Source organism: Prinia subflava, chromosome 27 (genome assembly GCF_021018805.1).
Source record: "Prinia subflava isolate CZ2003 ecotype Zambia chromosome 27, Cam_Psub_1.2, whole genome shotgun sequence".
Classification (NCBI taxonomy): domain Eukaryota; kingdom Metazoa; phylum Chordata; class Aves; order Passeriformes; family Cisticolidae; genus Prinia; species Prinia subflava.
In genome coordinates this window covers 3,077,983-3,097,490 of record NC_086273.1, presented here as the reverse complement: position 1 = coordinate 3,097,490, position 19,508 = coordinate 3,077,983, and the positions used below count along the sequence as shown (strand labels likewise).

At 52.0% G+C, this 19,508-nt stretch overlaps 1 protein-coding gene across 1 annotated transcript; it reads left to right on the top strand.

Moving 5' to 3' along the window:
* The first annotated feature begins 9,869 nt into the window (after nucleotides 1-9,869).
* LOC134562453 (zinc finger protein with KRAB and SCAN domains 8-like) lies at nucleotides 9,870-12,531 on the top strand. The gene has a single exon (XM_063419846.1). The coding sequence runs from the start codon at nucleotides 10,572-10,574 to the stop codon at nucleotides 11,184-11,186; it is 615 nt and encodes a 204-aa protein (XP_063275916.1). The 5' UTR covers nucleotides 9,870-10,571; the 3' UTR covers nucleotides 11,187-12,531.
* Nucleotides 12,532-19,508: the final 6,977 nt, after the last annotated feature.

Here is a 19,508-nt window from a genome sequence, read left to right as displayed (position 1 = left end):
AGGCCAGACTGTGGGATTCGGTCACCTGAATCATTTCAGAGGAAGCTCCTGTCTTTGTGGCAGGACCCCTCAAGGCAAGAGTGCAGGACTTGCTGTCCTGCCGCCTTCCTCAGGCTTCTCTGTTGCAGGTGCCATTGAGGCACAACTGCACGACTTGTTGAGCCACATCTCTCCCGAGGCATCTCATTGGAAGGTGCCCTCGAGGCCAGACTGTGGCATGGCAGGCAGATTTCTTGGCCTGTTCAAAGGGTTCCGAGGGAAAAGAAAGAATGACCCTGCAGCTACCCCAGCACAACAGCCTGAAGAGCCGCAGCAGGTCGAGACACTGCAGGATGGTGAGTGCTCGAGCTGGGCCCCAGGGCTGATGGCTGCAGCCAGCTTGGCCCCATTGCATCCCACCTGCTGTGGACATGCCCATGGACGGGATGGAAGAGGCACCGGGGCTGCCCTCCCCGCAGTGGCCGTGCTCCATCCCCTGGGGCATCCCGGGGCTGTCCCTGCCTGCGGAACGCAGAGCTGGGCTCTGTTCTCCGGCCTCTCCCGCAGCCCCTCAGCTCTGGCTGCTCTCACTCTTTGCCAGATGCAGCCATGGACCGGACAAAGGAGCAGGAGCCCGCCCGTGGCCGCTTCCGCAGGACACTGAAGGTACCTGCAGCCATCCCCACCTGGGCTGGGGCTGCTGTCACTGCTCAGCCCAGCACCGCGCTTGGAGCACTCCATGGAACGTGTCTCTCTTCCCTGTCCTTGTCCTCCTGCAGATGTTCCGCAAGTTCCTGCGCACTCGACGTAGAAAGACCAGCACCACAGACACTGAGGGCACAGCTGAGCCTGACTCAGGGCTGGCTGAGCTCCAGGAAGAGTCTGATGTCAGCACAGATTTGGCTGTGTGCTCACAAGACTCTGACGCTGCCGTGAACGATAACTGGGCAAAGGCTGACATGGCAGTGACTGAGGTTGTGGCAATCACAGTCAGCGATGGTGGAGAGACTGAGGGCATTGCAAATTCTGACACCATGCGTGCTCCCACTGTGATTCATGCTCCCCCTATGGATTTTTTCCAGAAGAAGGGTATTTCTTCTGAGCAGCAGGTAAGCAGCCTGAGGCCAGGCCTGGAGGCCTCCCAGGATCATGTGTCCCCTCAAGCCATGGCCACTGGGTGCCCTCAGCCTCTGAGGCCAGCACAATGTGCCAGATAGGGAAACACTTCTTGGGGGAAGCTGGGGAAGTTGCTCCTTTGGAAGGTTCTCCAAGTGTTCCCCATGCCTCTTCCAGGTGCCAGCCATTGTAAGGAACATTCACCGCAGACTGGCATCCCATGTCACTGTGGATGCCAGGCTGCAAGCAGACATTGTGAGGCTGGCTGAAGAACACCCAGCTGACGTGGTGCTGACCCTCCTGCACTGTGCCCCAACGTGTGACAGGTACAGGGTGTACCTGCCTCGAGAGCTCAGGGCTCACCAGCCTTTAGGGCCCATCACTCTGCACAGCCTGTGCAATGGGGTGTGCCAGACAGGCAGAGGGGTCCAGGACCCTTGGGCCCCTCTGTTTCCTGAGCCTGCTGCCAATGCTCCCTCCCTGCCCTTCAGGGCACCGGGGCTCTGTCACCTGGGCCCCAGACCTGCACGGGGCATGGCACTGGGACTGAGATGCCCCTGACACAGAGCTCTGATCCCACAGAGCTGCTGCAATCATCTGGAGAGCCATAGGCTCATCGGGACCGGCAACGGAGAAGGTGCTGCCAACACTGCTCTGTGTAATGGAGCACTGGCCACTGTACAGGATGTGCACCTCAGATGGGGACAACAAGGATGTTTTTGCCCTGGCTGTGAGTTTCTGGGCCTTTGCTCAGCCCCAGGTCACCTCTCCAGAAGCTCTCCATCCTCTCCCTGCCTCAGGCACTGAAACCTGGGCTAGGGGCAGGCTCAGGGGGCACCAGGCCCGCTGCTCCCCCTGCGTCTCCTCTTGGACCCTGACACCCTGGCACTGAGCGCTGACTCAGGCTGCTTCTTTTTCAGGCAACTCTGGTGCTCTGGGTGATTCTCCAGATGCCTCAGTACCATGAGGTGATGATGCATTCTTCCAAGCCTCTGTTTACGGCTCTGCTCTTCCATCTTGTCATCAGCACACACCAGATGCCACCAGAGGAAGTCAATAACTTCTGGAAGGCATGCCGGGAGGAACACTGCCTTCCCAGCAACCCCAACAGGTTCCAGTCCTCTGGTCCTTGCCATGCCCTTGTGGCCAGTGCCAGTGCTCCCAGTGTGACCTGGCCTTTCCTCTGCACACAGGTTTGCAGTGCAGGCCATGAAGGCTCTGCTCTACCGGCTGCAGTGTGACAGAGAGGTGATGGCCATGGAGCGCAAGCGTGGCTGGGACACGCTGCTCTGTGCTGACACCCAGCACTATGCCATGGGTCTGCTGGCCAGGTGAGAGCCCCTTCTCCCCGCTGTGCCCAGCATTTGTGCCCTGTGCCGCACCACAAAGCCCCTGTGGTCATGGGCCAGAGGGCCTCATCACTGAGGGAAGGCCAAGCAGACTGGGAAAGCCTGGGAGAGGAGGATGCCCAGGATGGGCTGCCTCCTAAAGTGCCCACGTTCACTTCAGGGATGCTGGGGAAAGACTGGACCTGTGTGAGTCAGTCCTGGGAAAGGTTTGCCCCCCCCATACTCAGGGTCTTGGTGCCTTTTTCCCTGTGCCAGGGAGATGCACCGTGACTTGATCCCCTTATGTTCTCACGTCGCATACCACCTTGTCCTGACGCTCAGCAAGGGGCAGCCAAGATGGGATCTGCCTTTACTGGCATTCCTTGTGGAGGTGAGCCTGAAGAGCAGCGCTGCCTCGCTGAGCAGCCTCCCACCTCTCTGCCGCCTGGTAGCCGCAGCTGCCTGGGACGGGCCCTGTGTGGTTCTGGACTCCTGCCAGCCGGCTCTCCTGTCACTGCCCTGTGCCTTTCAGGTCCTCGACTGTTTGGACATGATCAAGTGCCGTGACACAGTCCTGGAGGTCATGGCCAGGTATCTGCAGAGCCAGTGCAGGCAGAGGCGTCGCCTGGCGCTCAGAGGCCTCGTGGTGCTCAGCAAGGATCCCTTGATGGTGAGAAGGCGGCAGCGGCTGAAGCTGCCCTGGGGAAAGCAGCCCCAAGGGGTGGCTGGGCTGCAGGAGCTGAGGCAGCTGCTCCCAGCTCTCCTGCCTCACCTGCCTCAGTGCTTTGGGACAGGCCTTTGGGCTCTGGGCCCTGCACCAGCAGGGCAGTGTTGGCACTGCAGCCGTTCGTGGCTTCACAGCACAGCCTTGTCTTCCACACAGGCCACACCTATACGCAGCCTGTCTCCAAGTTTTCTGCAGCTGCTGGGCGATTCCAATGGAGACGTGGTCCGCATGTCCCTCTCCGTGTTCATAACTATGCTGCACAATATAGTCAAGAACATGCTTCTGCTATCTAGCACTTCTGCCACAACTCTGGCTCAGCCACTGCTGCCACTCTTTGAACATGTAAGGGTTTGTGCCCCCGGCCACAGGCACTGGCTGCTGCGCAGAAACTTTGTGCTCTGTGGACTTTTTGGCTTTTGACAAGATGGGCTGAAGGGAGAAGTTGGTGCTGACGTCTTTTCCTCCTTCGTTCCTCCAGGACAACAGCCATGTGCAAGTCCTCTCCATTCAGCTCCTTCAAATGGTGATGGACTTGGTAGTGGATGAAGGAAAAAAGCCCCTGGAGAAAATTGTGAGCCAGAGCCTGCTCCCGCTCCTCTTGCACTGCCATGATGAGAACCAGTGCGTGGCAAAGGTGAGGTTTTGTGCGATGCTGCTGCATTTCTGGGAAAGGGGCTTGGCTGCCTCCTGTCCTGGTGCCTCCTGGGCTGCAGCCACCTCCTGGCCTTGGCACAGGGACGAGAGTCCTGTGCCCAGGGCTGCGGTGCCACTCAGCATCTCTGCTGCTCTCCAGGCCTCTCGGGTAACGCTGCAGTGTGCGGCCGGATTCCTGAACAAGACTGATCTCCAGCACGTGCTGAAGACGGAGCAGCCATTGGAAATCGCCGAGTGTGTGGTAAGGACAGTCTGGACAAGGCTGAATCACAGCCTGGAGAAGCCCCCTGCCCCTGGTGTTCAGTGTGTGTGGGGCTGGCAGCTGTAGCCCCTGCCCAGTGCTGCACCCAGGGATGCCAGCCTGCGCCCCACATGCCGCTGCCTTCCCTGCAAGGCGAGGGCTCTTCTCCAGGCTCCTGTGGGCCCGAGCTGGGTGCCGATGGAGCCCCGGCCCAGCGGGACTGCGGAGCGGGGTGGCACCGCGGCTCCCCGGGCAGCAGCCGGCCCTCGGCCCCCTGCAGAGCCCGGCAACAGCGGCTGCTGGCCGGGCCTCAGGGCCGTGCGGGCAGGGGAGGCCGGGGCTGGGCGCAGCGAGAGCCCGGCCGAGGGGCTGAGCCCGCGCCAAGCCTTCCCTGCTGCCGCTCTCTGCAGCTGGCAGAGGACAGGAGCCGAGCGGCCGAGCACCTGCGCCGGGCGCTGCCGTACCTGCAGAACCCACAGGAGCCCCTGCGAGCGGCGGCCATCAGGTTCCTGGGTGAGCCACGAGCCCGGGCTCCCTCCCCGGCCCGCCGCAGCTCGGCCCCAGCCCCGCCTGCTGCCCCGGCAGCGGCCTCCGGCCCGGCGCCGTGGAGCCCCGCCTGGCCTCGGGGCTGCTGCCGCCCTCCCGCAGCCGTGCCCGCCCCTGGGCGGCAGGAAGCGGCAGGGCCCGGGCTGAGCCGTGCCGGGGCAGGAGGCCGTGTGGCCGCAGCGCTGGCAGCGCCGCTGGCACGGAGCTGTGCCGCTGGCGCCGTGACAGGCTCTGTGTTGGCAGGGACTGTCGCGGTGCTGATGAGAGGGCAGAAGGAAGAGCTCCAGGTGCTCACGGAGGGTAAGGGCAGCGGGCTGGCAGCGGGGGCTGGTGGGGAGCTGCAATCCCTGCCCTGGCTGCGGAAAGCTTCACTCCCATGTGGATGAGAGGTGGCGTGGGCAAAGCATAAAGGGATTTCAGGGACACGGGGAGGATTAAGGTCAGCACTTTCTGGTTGATCACGTTGGACCCTCTCTTGTGGCCGTTGCAAGAGCCAAGCGGGATGCCCTTGGCAGGACAGTCTCCTAGGAATCCTGCAGATGCAGGCCCTGACCATGCCTGTCTTCCTCTCTGTTCCAGCCCTTCACGCCTTGAGGAAAGACAACAGTAATCCGATTATTCGACGCCACTTTGCCAGAAGAGCTGAGGAATTGGGTGCAACTTCACCACATCCCACAGTGCCGCTGCAGCTCCAGGCACAGCTGATGACTGGCACAGCTGAGCCTGTGGAACACTCGCCTTGCTTCAGCCCTCTCCCTCCCTTTTGACAGCTCCTTACCTGCAGCCTTTGGACCCTGGCCATCCCCATTTTTTCCCTCCCAGCTTATCCCCTTTGTTTCACCTTGCATCAATAAACAGTTTGGCTTCTTCACTTTCCCTGCATCTCTGCGGAGCTGATGTGGCACGAAAACCTGAGCCCTGGGACACACAGGCCCCGGCTGCCGTTCTCTTCCATGCCGTGTTTTGTGCAGAGACCCAGAGGAACGAGGGCAGATCACGCAATGCTCCATCCCTGCACAGGGTCAGGAAGAGGGCAGAAGCAGAGACCATCAGGGCTTAACAGGGAGCTTTGGGTGTGCCTAAGGGCAAGTGAAGCAGCAGCACGGTGGCCCAGACTGGGGCGCGCGACCGTGCCAGTGCCCGGAGCGCTGTCAGGCAGTGCCGGGATCCCGGGTGCGGTTCTGGTCCCCACAACTGAGGAATGGCAGCCCCTGCCTCAGACCCAGTCAGAAAGCCAACCAAGTGAGAGCAGAGGGAGGGCAGCCTTGCAGTGTCTCGATGGCCACAAACCAGCCCCTGCTTCTTGCTCTGCCTGTGTTTGGGGTGTGCTGAGGGCAGCGCCAGTCAGGTTGTGCTCTGTGTTCCAAAGGCTGTTGAGAGCGGGCATGAAAAGTGCTGTGTGCACAGCAGAGAGTCCTGGAAGGTGCTGGCAAGAGCGTCCTGTGGGCACAGGGTCTCTGAACAGGGCTGGGGGGTCGCCACAGCGAGCACTGCTTCGCTGCTCCCCGCACATGGCCGGCTTCTCCGGTGAGGCGCGGCCGCCACCTCGTGTGTGGGCAGAGCCCTGCGAGCCGCCCCAGCAGCTCCCCCGACCCGCGCCACTCCCACCGCTCCCGCAGCAGCCAAGATTCCAGTCTGCTGCAAACCCTTGCGAGCTGATCCTGTGCTGGAGGAAGGACCTGTGTGGATGGGAGTTGGAACCTGGGCACTGAGAGTTTTAGGCTTTCTCTGCTAACGGGCACTGACCGTCAAGCAAACACTACATTTGACCTGATGGCGTGGAACAGGCTTCCAAAGTTGAGTGATAGCACTGGGATGATGGGTGTGTAGTTAAATAGAAGTGTGTAATATCACAGGCTGGAAAACTCACAGTTTAAGGCTTTAGTATATAGTAATACATATAAAGCAAGATGGAGGATTTAGGGTGTAGGCTAGTCCTTCTTCTTTCACCTTCTTCTTCATGGGTTTGGGTAATGTTTTGTAATTGGGTAGAAAAACCCACATTGCAGACCACAGGTGTTTGGTTATTGGGTTAAAAGTAAAAATAATCTAGGTGTCATTTCATAATTGGACAATTTGTGCTTAAAGGACCTTGGGAAGCATTAGAGACAGGCATTTTCTGCTTTGTTAGCTAGACCTCACAACTTGTGAGACTGTACTATAGATAAGAATCAAGAAACACCTGAGTCCAGACACGAACTGTGTCTCTCGAGCAATTAATCTCAGCTCCAACAACAGACAAGAAGATAAGAAACCCACAGATGGAGAACCCCATCCTGAGGGGGTCCCAAGCAGCCCTCCCCACACCAAAACCGGGCAGCAGGCCATGGGCAGGGTAGCCGTGGGGAGCAGCGAGTGGTGCCCTCCCAGCCAGCCCAGCCTGCCACGGCCCACTCGCCCGTGGCGATGCAAGCGTCCAGCATACAAAGCAAACCCAGAAAAACTGCCCGTGGAATCGAGACGCATTGAAAAGTCTTCTTTGGTAAGGTTTTTAAACATTGGACACGACAAGTAGTTACCATGAAAGCGAGCACCCATTCTAAAATTGGTTTCTGTGTATACCTTCAACAACTGCATTATATATACAGGTGGTACCACTTCTGTGTTTGTCCATTCTTGTATTTTAAATTTACCATAGCAGCAGTAACGTTCCTTGTCTGTCACCCTGAGAATTCTGAAAATACGTGAACTCTTCTACTAGACCTGCTGTCCATAAAATATGTACTGTATTTAATAACCTCTTAATCACATGCTTAAGTCTCAACAGTAACATATATCTCTCTATATTACAGCTGAATTTATATACCTATTTAATACTTACAGTTTATCTTAACTAAAATTCAGTCTTCTCCAATAACCATCTCTGTTGGAGTCCATGTTTCCATGGATCCTTCGCAGAGAGTGAAATGTGAAGGAATTGAATTAAAACCTTTAGAAAAATTAGAATATATAAAACCATATATGCATAAAGTAGAAATCTAAGCCTCAGTTTTAAGCTTCACATGCCCTAAGTGCCTGGTTGTTAGTGTAGAAGTACAGAGCTTCAGGCCTAGTGATAGGGTTTAGACACAACAAAAATAGAGTACTGCTTATAATTTTTGATATGAATTTTGCGCAAATAAGAAAGTTTTGTACGTATGTTAAGATAGAGTTTTTCACATAACAAGATAGAATTTTTACGCACAATAAGATAGAACTTTTACGCTAGTAAGATAGAGTTTTTGCACTGATAGTTGTGCTATATGCGTAGGTTTTTGATGCTGCTTTTCGTAGTTTTTCGTAGTTTTACGAACTTAGAAAATTGCACCTAGATTGGGTAGTGTGTAGATAAAGATATGAATATGCATTTGTAACTTAGGGATAAAAAAGCCTCTGGACTTGAAGTGAAGGTATTGATTGATCAACTCGATCTCTCGATCCAACCACCACCTTCTGTAGCCTGAGGAACGATCTTTGACAGGGAGCCAAATGGGATTTTAAGGTACTATCTATTGCGGTCCTTGTTGCCTGGGATCTGGGCCCCAGGGTCCCCCCCTTCTCCCCCTTGCGGCGCTTGTCGCCGGTGCGCAGGTCGGGACCGCCGGGGACTCTGTGTGGGGTGGGACCCCAGGACCCCCCATTGCCACCGCGGCCCTGCGGCTGGGAACTCTGCCGGGTTCGGGATCCCTCACTGCCATCGTGACCCTGTGGCCAGGGATTCTGTGCGGGTTCAGAATCTCGGGACCTTTTCTGTCACTGTGATACCCGCAGCCGGGACCCCTGTCTGGGATTTGTTGGGCAGGGTGTTGGGAGAAGTCCAAATAAATCCTCCTGGAGAAACAAATGTGGTTCTGTTGGAGTAGAGATGATCCTGTAGAAAGGGTCCAGTAGAGGTGAGATGGGTCCAGCCTTCCTCTGGAATCCAGTGGAAAACAGGATACCTGGTGTTCCTGAATCTCAGGGGTTTTTAGGTAGGAATGGTTTGCTCTCCCCTCTGGGTGAAGCATCTCACAATGGGATGATGTAATGGTTTCAGTCATGTGGTGAGCCTTAATTGCCCATTACCAGAAGATATTCCCCTGGAGGGAGGACAGGTTGTGGAAGAGATAAGGAACATTGCTCCACTGGGTTTTAACAGCTGGCCCATTATCAGAAGGCACCCGCCCCCTCCCCCCTGGAGTTATAAGGAACGGGTCATACAAGAGATAAAGAAAACATCTCCCCAAGCAGTTTGAACATATGGTAAAATAGAATAAACATTGTTGCATAACCCAGGACACAGGGATGGGCTGTTTGCAAGGGAGAGAACAGAGGTGGGCAAGAGGAAGAAATTTGTAGCAGGAAGAGGAAAGAAAGCCAAAGTGAAGCAAAGGAAATGCTCAGGGCAGTTTAGGGGTGGCTGCCAGGCAGTGCTGGCTCTGAGCAACAACATCTGCAGGGGCACAGGGAACTCCCAGCTGATGGGAACAAACTTTGTGGCTGACTGCAGAGGCCACCACAAACCTGAGTGGTTTCCCTGCTGTCCCGCAGCCCTTGCTGGCCCCAGGGGCTGATGGCATTTGTGCTCCCTCAGGTTCATGTCCCCACACCAACACCATGGCAGTGCTGACGCCTGCTGTGTGCAGTGCAAACAGGGGCTCCTGAGGCAGTGCTGCCGTGGCTGTACCTGCAAGGATGCGGCCCCTGTGTGAGCTGGGGGAGAGGCCAGGGCTGCAGAGGGGGGATGTTGTTGGCAGGTGCATGAGGCCGCTGTGGGACGCTGCCCTGGGGTGTCCAGCGCAGTGGGGATGGATCAGCCCCTGCTCTGCTGCTCCTTCCCATCTCCCCCAGGGATCTTGCAGAGCCCCAGCCATGCTGTTTGCCCCCAGCCTGCCCACGGCCAGCCTGGGGCTGCTGACGGGGCTTTTCTGTGCTGAGCATTGGCCTGGGCGTGTTCTGGAGAGAGCCTGGGCAAGGAGTCTTGGGTCCTGTCTTAGGTTGCAATGTAAGATGGAACTAAAAGTAGATATTCTATTACCATCTGTTAAAAACATGTGGGGCAATGTTCTTTATCTCTTCCATACCACTCCCTCATAACTCCTGGGGGTTATCTGCTGTTAATGGGCCAGGTGTTAAAACCAGGCAGGGCAGGTTTTTTTATCTCTTCCATGATCCATCCTCCCTTCAGGGCGATATCTTCTGTTAATGGGCCATTGAGTCTTTCTGCACGACTGATAAAATTTCATCATCCCATTGTGAGATGCTCCACCCACAGGGAGGAGCCAGGCATTCCTACCTGGATATAATCTGAGATGGGAAACACCAGAAGCCGCCTGTTTCCACTGGATTCCCAGAGGAAGACCAGACCCATCTACACCACCACTGGACCTTCAGAGGAAACTTATACACTTCTATAAGATCAAAACCACATCTGTGACTCCAGGAGGACTGCAGCCACGATTTGATTGGACTGCTTCCAACACCGGGTCTCCAGTTGTATTCTGACTCTGCGTTTTTTTGGGGTTTTTTTTGTCCCACATTTTTAATTTAATTTTTAATTTTTTAGTTTAGGCTTCAGTAAAGAGGAAGATGCCCCTGGATTGCCAGGCAGGTGAGGAAGAATTCACTGCCCCTTTCCCCCTCTCCCCTGCTCCATCTCCCAGCCCAGCATGGCCCCTGGCTGCAGGACAGCCCCGCTGCCGACGCCGTCCTGCTGGGGATGCACTGGGGGGATCTCCTTCCCCTTCCCTCTGGCACAGAGGCAAATCCCATCCTGTCCTTGTCCTTCCTCCCCCAGACAAGGAGCTGAGGAAAGAGACCAGGGAGGACAAATCCCTGCAGCAGAACGTCATGGAAGAGGCCATTTTGAGTGGATCTCCAGCAGAGGAATCCAGCAGGGAGGAAAAGCGCCGGAGATGTCACATGAAGAAGGGCTCCAGACCCATCCAAAGAATGCTCTGATGAGGAAATACCCACCCTAGGCCAGGGACGTGGTCAGATATCCAGCAAGAGCTCAGACCTCATGGCCCATGAGCAGCTTCATGACAAAGAGAGGTGCTGTGAGTGCTTGCAGTGTGGGAAGAGCTTTAGCAAGAACTCCTCCCTGATCTGCCACCAGAGGATCCACACTGGGGAACGGCCCTACCAGTGTGGGGAATGTGGGATGGGCTGCAGAGACAGCTCCAACCTGATTGTCCACATGAGGATCCATAATGGGGAGAGGCCCTATGAGTGTGGGGAATGTGGCAAGAGCTTTAGCCACAGCTCCACCTTGACTTTCCACAGGAGAACCCACACTGGAGAGAGACCCTACAAGTGTGGGGAATGTGTGATGAGCTTCAGAGATAGCGCCAACCTTACATGCCACCAGATGATCCACACTGGAGAGAGACCCTACGAGTGTTCCCAGTGTGGGAAGAGCTTTCAGACCAGCTCCACTCTCCTCAGGCACCAGCAGATTCACACAGAGGAGAGGCCCTTCCGCTGCCCCAGCTGTAGGAAGGGCTTCAAGCACAACTCCAACCTCGTCACCCACCTGCGCATCCACACTAGGGAGAGGCCCTACAAGTGTCCCCAGTGTGGGAAGAGCTTCTCTGACAGGTCTAACTTCACCAAACACCAACGCAGACACCGGTAAGGGAAGCCTGCGAGTGCCTTGACTGTGGGAAGATCTTCATGTGTGACTGCAACCTCATCTACCACCAGAGGACGCACATTGGGAAGAGCCCCGGTGACCCACATTTCCCATGATCCATGCTGGGAAGACACCTGTTCCTCTCCCTGCCACTGGCAATGAATGAGTTTGGCTTGAACAAGGTGAGGGTCTGGCAGTGGACTCATTATTGTATTTAATCTCATCTCAGGTCCTTGCCAGGGCCAGCACAGGGACTCTTTCTCTCTCCCAGGGAGAAGGGTGTCCTTTCCAGGCACAGGAAAACCAGTTGGTGTTGTTGTAGTTTTCCCTATATATGGTTTGTGTTACCCCTTCTGTTATCAATATTATTTCTGTTCCTATTTGTTCCTTATCTTGTTGCTGTTCCCAGTAAATTGTTCTTCTCCCAGCCTGGCATCTTTGCCTTTTGTACTTTCAGGGGGAGGCTGGAGGGCAGCGAGCGGCAGCATGGTTTTAGCAGGAGCAGGAAATTGGGGAATCCCATTCCTAAACCCCAGCCCATGGAAACCGAGCATCCCAGCTGGTGCCAGCCCTGGCTGCCCTGGCAGGAGCCTTGGGAGCGGGTCCCTGGCTGGGGCTGTGGGAGCCTCTTCCCTCTGGTGCCCAGGGACAGGAGTGCAGGAACGGCTGGAGCTGGGTCAGGGCAGGTTTTGCTTGGATGTCAGGAGAAGGTTTTTCCCCCAGAGGCTGCTGGGGCACTGAAGGCTGGGATCAGATAAGATCGGGGACTAGAGAAACGAGGGTCCAAACCAATATGGTTATATCACAGGTTCTCCTACTTTATTCCACGAGATGTCGGGTTTTATACAGACAGAATAGTTTACACGAACAGGTGCATTCTGATAGGCAGTGAACATACAGAAGTATGTAAGCTATTGCAGTTTAAGGTAGCCACTGTGTCTTTCCAGTAACTATTCCATGCTAGCAGCACCACTACCTTAACACATTTCCAGTAACAGATAAGGTTATTTGTGCTGCGTATGTGGAATGTACTGAGGCCTGCTAGACCAGGCCTGAGGCCTGGTCTGAGGCCTGGTTTGAGGCCCAGGTGTGGATAGCTCTACCTTATGATATAAGCTATCCTCCTACACATCCCCCCTTTTTTTTCTTTAGAGCTATCCAAACTGGTTCTGTGACACGGTTGGCTGCTTCTACATATACTGTTATAAGCAAAGCACTACTTGAGTTACCCAAGAAAAACCCAAAGATCTTAGCTGCTAAAAGCAAAAAGATGAGAGCACACTATATTCAGTCCTTGCTCTTCATTCATACGCAGGTTCTAGATTAAAGTTTCAAATCATCTGCTGTCTCTTCTTCTTCTGCGTTGCCTGATGATGTTTCACAGCTGAAGACTTCTCTGCAGTCACTGGGCAGCCAGGGTTACTTCTGTCAACGCAGCTGCAATGCTGCATCTCTGTTGCTGTCTCGCTGTCTGGTTGGTAGCTTTCGTTAGTATCTCATTGAGTCTACAGCTTGCAGAAAAGAAACTAAAACAGACCTGGTATGTGAATTAGCATTCTCAGAGACAAGGGAATAGAATAGGAATTTTGCTTACTAATGAAAGTGATAAGCGATTATCAAACTATTTCTGCTATCACCCCAGAGACTGCAAACTGCTGAAACGCTTTTCTTTAGTGAACCTTGACATCTTTCCCCGGGTAAAGATGACAATCTTCACTCCAAGCTGATTCAGCTGTCATTCTGATCGGATCAAATTGTCAAGTTAAGATAACTTGCATATTATTTTTTGGAGCAGAAACCTCTGGGCTTCGTTAACAAGCACCATCCGTCCAAGTTAGAGTTAGAGTTTGGCCAGAACTCAAACCTTAAATTGGAGTGATGTTTTTAGCATATCTTTTAAAGACAATTTCTAACAACAATAAACATAAAATGCCTAAAATACAACCAACTGTCATAATATCTTTGCACAAAAAGACGTTTAAAAGTTAAGATAAAAAATTGTTCCGATCACTCGGGAACTCGTCTTTTCTGGAACTCTTCTTGAAGACAGTTGAGTACCAATTGGAGCAATCACAGGATCAACACCTGATGGAAAAATTATCAGTGCTGCTTCAGGTATCTCTCTCCAAGACCTTCTGAAAAACACTTAAAGGTTTAACAGACTGAAATGCAATGTCTCGAGTCACACAAGAGGTACCAAAACAAGCCCAAAATCTCATTTCAAGCGAAATGCGTAACACAGTTAAAAGAATCAAATGAAACTTCAAAAGGACATACTAAAACATTGCATAAAACATACAAGATTGATTACAAAAGAGACAAACTATATACTTAAAATGACACTTACTTAAGAAAAAATTCTGACTTGCACTTAACAATAAACCATATCTGTTAACAACACAACCATATCTGTTAACAACATTTATGAAATACTTAAATGGCTAAAAGGATAAATAGAATCATTTAAAATGACAAGTACTTGTTAGAAAACCCTATAGACAAATAACACAACATAAAAACTTGAACATCAACTTACAAATGCTACTAATTTATATACTTAACATGTCATCGAATTATATTTTAAAACTCTTATCTTTTAAAACTCTCATACACTAGGACAACTCACAACTAACAATACAATTAAGGATCTAGCAATTTGCATAGTTTTAAATCTTCTTTATCAATGTTCTGTTATTATCATCTCAGTTAAACCGTTAAACCTGTTTCTTCCCTCTTTCTCGCCTTTTTTTTTCTTTTTCTTTTTCTTTTTCTTTTTCTTTTTCTTTTTCTTTTTCTTTTTCTTTTTCTTTTTCTTTTTCTTTTTCTTTTTCTTTTTCTTTTTCTTTTTCTTTTTCTTTTTCTTTTTCTTTTTCTTTTTCTTTTTCTTTTTCTTTTTCTTTTTCTTTTCCTTTTTCTTTTTCTTTTTCTTTTTCTTCTTTTTTTCTTCTTTTTTTTTCTTTTTTTTTCTTAACTAAACTTTACAAGTTAAACAACCATACCTTTTACAAATTATGAAGCACTCTTTAAATCAACTAACTCTTAAATCTAACATAAGTAAGTCTCAACAAAAATCTACAACTCTCATTAACCTTATAAACTCTATATGTGTGGTAACTCAATAAAAATTCATTATTAATCAAACTCCTTAACATTTAAATATAGACTTAAACTTAACTTAAACTTATCAGGGCCCAAATCCTAAAAACAAGCTTTAAAATTACATGTTTAACAATAATTAACTCAAACTCAAATTAATTCACACATAAATTATCAACATCAAAATGTAGAAACAACTCATCCTTACACAGAGTTAATAACTCTAGCTAAAAACTAATTTCTATTCCATTTTTTGCTTTATCTTTTTCATGATAGGATGTATCTCTCACATTGTATTTCTCACAGTGATGGATTCTTTCACAATAGAGGGACAGATGACTATTTTCCCTTCTTTTTCTGGTGTTTTTCTTGCAATGTCCACTTGTTGCATGTTTTCACTGTCTCTGTTTAACAATCCTGAAGGCTTCCTGGGTAATAGCACGACATAGGGTCGAGTTACGATGCTTGCTTATCTTCAAAGACGATACTGACAGCCTCTGCACTCAGCGAAGGGGGGGCCTGTAAGGGCTTGTGTCAGCTAGTTTTCCTCCTTCGGCCCCTCGATGCCTTCTCATCTTTCGCGCTGCCTCCCGGGTCTGGCAGCTGAGCCACTTCTTGGTTGATTTCATTCTGCTTTGGGGGTGGAGGGAGCATTTTCTGCCCTCTCCCTGCACAGCCGGCCAGAGACGAACAAAGGGAGGGGCAAAGCGGAGCTGCATTCTCACTCTCGGAATGCGTGGAATGCATGGAATCTCCACTGAAGCGTCTGGCTACCTTAGATTTTTCCTGTTGTTCCTTTATCTTGGGGAGGGAAGCAGAGGGACAGGGAATCTGTTTTTCTCCGGCTAAAATTACGATTTTGCTCTTTACTGCGAATGTTTGCAAGGCATTTATTGCTCTTTCGCAAATTACGCTTAACTCTGAACATATCTTTGCTCTTTTTCCCGGTAAAACTACAACGTCCCATGGCAATCTGCCTTTCTCTTTCCATCCTGCTTCTACAAAGAAATGCTGGCCGCTTTCGCTTTCCTTCTTCCCGAACCCATAGGGTTACCCGATTTATATCAGTCTTTGATATTTTCGCCTCTTTTCGAGACAATGGACGCTAAAAGCTGCATGGCAGCCAAAAGGTACCGGTCCATAATTGAATCCCTCCACGTCTGCCGCTCTTACCTTCTCTCTGCTGAAAGTAGGTGGCACTGTCGCCTTTCTAACCAATCCAATCGACAGACGCTCCCCGATCTGCCCCGAGTATCCAGGACTGTGGTTCGTAAGCGACACACACGTCCTAAATCAAGCGAGGTCTTCAACATTTAAGTCTTATAAACCAGCATTTAAGCCCTATAAACCAGCATTTAAGCCTTATTGACCAGGCTCCGTCCCTAGTTCAGGCGCCAGATAAAGGCGGAGTCCTGGTAGATCGGGGGCTAGACTAACGTGCGTCCACACCAATATGGTTCTAAGCACGTAATCCGATTTATTCTGTGAGATGGTGGGTTAAATACAGACAGAATAGTTTACAAGAACAGGTGCATTCTGATAGGCAGTGAGAATACAGAAATATGTAAGCTATTGCAGTTTAAGGTAGCCACCGTGTCTTCCCAGTAACAGTTCTATGCTAGTAACTGTTCTATCTTAATACATTCCTAGTAGCAGATAAGTTTATCTGCTACTACGTATGCTGAACGTACTGAGGCCTGTTAGACCAGGCCTGAGGCCTGGTCTGAGGCCTGGTTTGAGGCCCAGGTTTTGATAGCTCTACCTTATGATACAAGCTATCCTCCTACAGGGATGAGCCTTGGCAGGGTCTGTGAGGGAGGTTTGAAATCCTGGTCAGGCTGAGTGACTTGGAGAAAATTTGGGTGGATCTTAGGGAGGGAAGGGAAAGGGGTTTTGGTGGTTCTTGGGGTCATTTCTACTGCAGGGAGTATAAATGGGGTCCTGGCCAGGAGCTGTGGGGTGGTTGAGGGGACCAGAAGTGGCTGTGGGGTAAGGAGGGAGTTTTGGGACAGTTGTGACACTCCCAGACCCCCAAAGCTGCCACAAGACCCCACCCCCAAGATGATGCTGGGGGTTGGGGGCTCCATGTCGGGGTTCATCCTCCTGGTGCTGCAGGAGGTGAGAGGGGGTCCTCAGGGTCCGTGTGTGTCCCCCCCAGAGCGTGTGTGACCCCTCAATCCCAGTGTCACCCCCTTTTCCCTCCCCACAGGGCTCCTGTCCCAGCTGCTGCTGCCCCAGGAGGGAATTTGGGGAGGGGGCAGAGGGGGTGTGCAGCCCCCACTGGGCAATGACCCCGGCCCAGCCCCTTTGTTTAGCACCAAGCTGGGCTTGGGGCCGCAGGAGGGAGAGGCCCAGGGGAAGCAGATCCTGCAGGTGGGACAGGCCTTGGGGTCCGGGCAAGGTCCTGCCCTGCACACCTGGCTCAGGTGTGACCCTGCCCCGGGAAGGGAGCGGGACATTCCCATCCCCACGGATCAGGGCTGGGAGCAGCACTTGGAGCACGGACATGGAAATACTGGGAGTGACGGGTGCCACACTGAGGGATACTGGGAGTGACTGGGAATGATGGGTGTGTGCTGGAGGCAACTGGAATATACTGGGAATGAATGAGATCATGCTGGGAGCAACTGGAACCACGCTGGGGCAACTGGAAAGACGCATGCTGGGGGGAGCTGGGATATACTGGGGGTGCCTGGAATGATACTGGAGGGGACAGCACTGGGAACAGCTGGGGCTATACTGAGGGGCAACTGGGAGCCACTGTATCTATACTGGGGGCCATTGAGATCATAATGGCAGTAACTACAAAAACCCACCAAAAATTGCATGGAAAGTGACCCAAGAGCCCCAGAATCTGCCTGCCTGAAGCCCTGCTCCATCTCCTCCCCATCCCTGGATCTGGCCCTGTCAGTTCTGTACTCAGTGGTACTTCCAGCCCTGAACCCCCTCATCTACAGCCTGAGGAACCAGGAGCTCAAGGCTGCAGTGTGGAGACTGATGGCTGGATGGTTTCAGGAACATTAAACTGCTGGCCAAATCCTGGAAATTACTTTTAATAAAAGCCATCTTTGATACTTGGTGGTTTATTTTGGAGGTTTTTTTTCTTTGTTTTACTTGTTAAATCTTGTCCACAAAGAAGTGTATTATTTTTGCCATTTCTCATTTTTTTTCTCTCCACTTTGCCTGTGGCCACAGACTGTGTCAATGAGGGGCTGCGCTCTTGATGGCTTCAAAGGCACTAAAGGATCCCCCACCAGTTTTCTGCAGAGATCCCCCTTTTGTTCCCTTCTCTGGGGCTGCAGCAGCAATGTCTGTGTGCAGAGCTGGGGCAGATCAGTGCTGGCACAGCAGCTGTGCCCAGCAGCAGCAGCAGCCCTTGGTGTTGCCAGTGCTGCTGCCATGGCCCTGCCCCGCTGCCCTCCTGGCCCTGCTGTTGCTGTAGGGCCTGAGTGCTCTCGGGGCCGGGCACAGGGCTGGGGGTGGCAGTGCCGGGGCTGCAGCAGGGACAGGCCATGGGCACTGCTGGGGCAGCGCTGACGCCTCAGGCCAGGGCCTGGGGGCTGCAGGCTCCTTGCCCAGGCTCTCTCCAGAACACGCCCAGGCCAATGCTCAGCACAGAAAAGCCCCGTCAGCAGCCCCAGGCTGGCCGTGGGCAGGCTGGGGACAAACAGCATGGCTGGGGCTCTGCAAGGTCCCTGGGGGAGACGGGAAGGAGCAGCAGAGCAGGGGCTGATCCATCCCCAATGTGCTGGACACCCCAGGGCAGCGTCCCAGAGCAGCCTCATGCACTTGCCAACAACATCCCCCCTCTGCAGCCCTGGCCTCTCCCCCAGCTCACACAGGGGCCGCATCCTTGCAGGCACAGCCACGGCAGCACTGCCTCAGGAGCCCCTGTTTGCACTGCACACAGCAGGCGTCAGCACCGCCATGGTGTTGGTGTGGGCAGATGAACCTGAGGGAGCACAAATGCCATCAGCCCCTGGGGCCAGCAAGGGCTGCGGGACAGCAGGGAAACCACTCAGGTTTGTGGTGGCCTCTGCAGTCAGCCAGAAAGTTTGTTCCCATCAGCTGGGAGTTCCCTGTGCCCCTGTGTGGATGCATGGCTAGAAAAGCAGGGACATGTGCACGATCCTGCTCTTAGCTTAAGGGATGAGTAGAAGCTGAAACGTCCTTGAACCATTCCTTAGATGGGATAAGGAAGAAGTAAAGTTTGGAGCAATAGCTGTAACAGGATGCTAGACAGGATGCATTGACCATAAGTTAGGGAAGATTTGCAGCATTTAGCCTCGTGGACAGAGCTTCTGAACCAATTATGTATACTGCAAGGACGCGTGAACACTATGGTTTAACCAATGATGTTCAGAGTTAGGTACATGATATGCTTAGCACAGTATAAAGGTATGTCGAATGGCTGAATAAACGAGCAAGATTTTTAACTCATATTGAGTGCTGTTGTGACTCTGGCTGATTCCCCGGCCAACAAACTTCAATATCTGTACCAGGGAGAGGATTAGCCCTTTTGCAATCGACTCATTTGTTTGGGCTACGTTTGCAACACTGAGTGGACTTTCAATCCTTGATAGATTTTATTATTAAGGGACTTAGGTTGATATCATGCCTTCCCAGAAAACCTTTTAGAAACCAAAGAATGGCCTTTTTATTACCTCTGTGTAGTGTTATGTTTTGTGAAGTGACTCTCAATGGATGACATCAAGGCAAATGAGTTGCTGCTTTGAGATGAGAAGCAAACTTTCAAACCTTTCATATTCTCAAGGCATCTTGATTAAATTGGGAAGTTTGCAACTTTTTGGATCTGCTTGAGCTGAGCAAAGGGGAAGGAAAGCTTTCCTGAACTGAGGATTATCACTGCGAGCCTAGCTAGATCAGGACACACTTGGAGACAGTGGTCTGGCTTCAAACAGAGTAGCAGGCCAGGAGAGCCACCCTTAGTTTATTCTCCCGATTCTATACCTCTCACAAGGTGACCATGGATTGGAGAGTGGTTATTCCCACCTCTCAACCTATTGGTCAAGGGGACTGTCACACAGTCTTGTTTGTCCCAGCATGGAATGCAAAACCATGTCTATATTTATAGAACATAGCTGATGTTTACATGAAAAGAGCGTGAGAAGGTACAAACTTGTACTTAATATGAAACGCTCGGTTAGCTAGGAAAACTCATGGCAACAGAGCATTCTTCTGTGTGTCTAGAGAGCCAAGAAGTTTTTG

What these genes read in the sequence shown, in the direction of transcription:
- LOC134562453 (XM_063419846.1), top strand. Translation starts at nt 10,572, where the DNA reads ATGGCCCATGAGCAGCTTCATGACAAAGAGAGGTGCTGTGAGTGCTTG.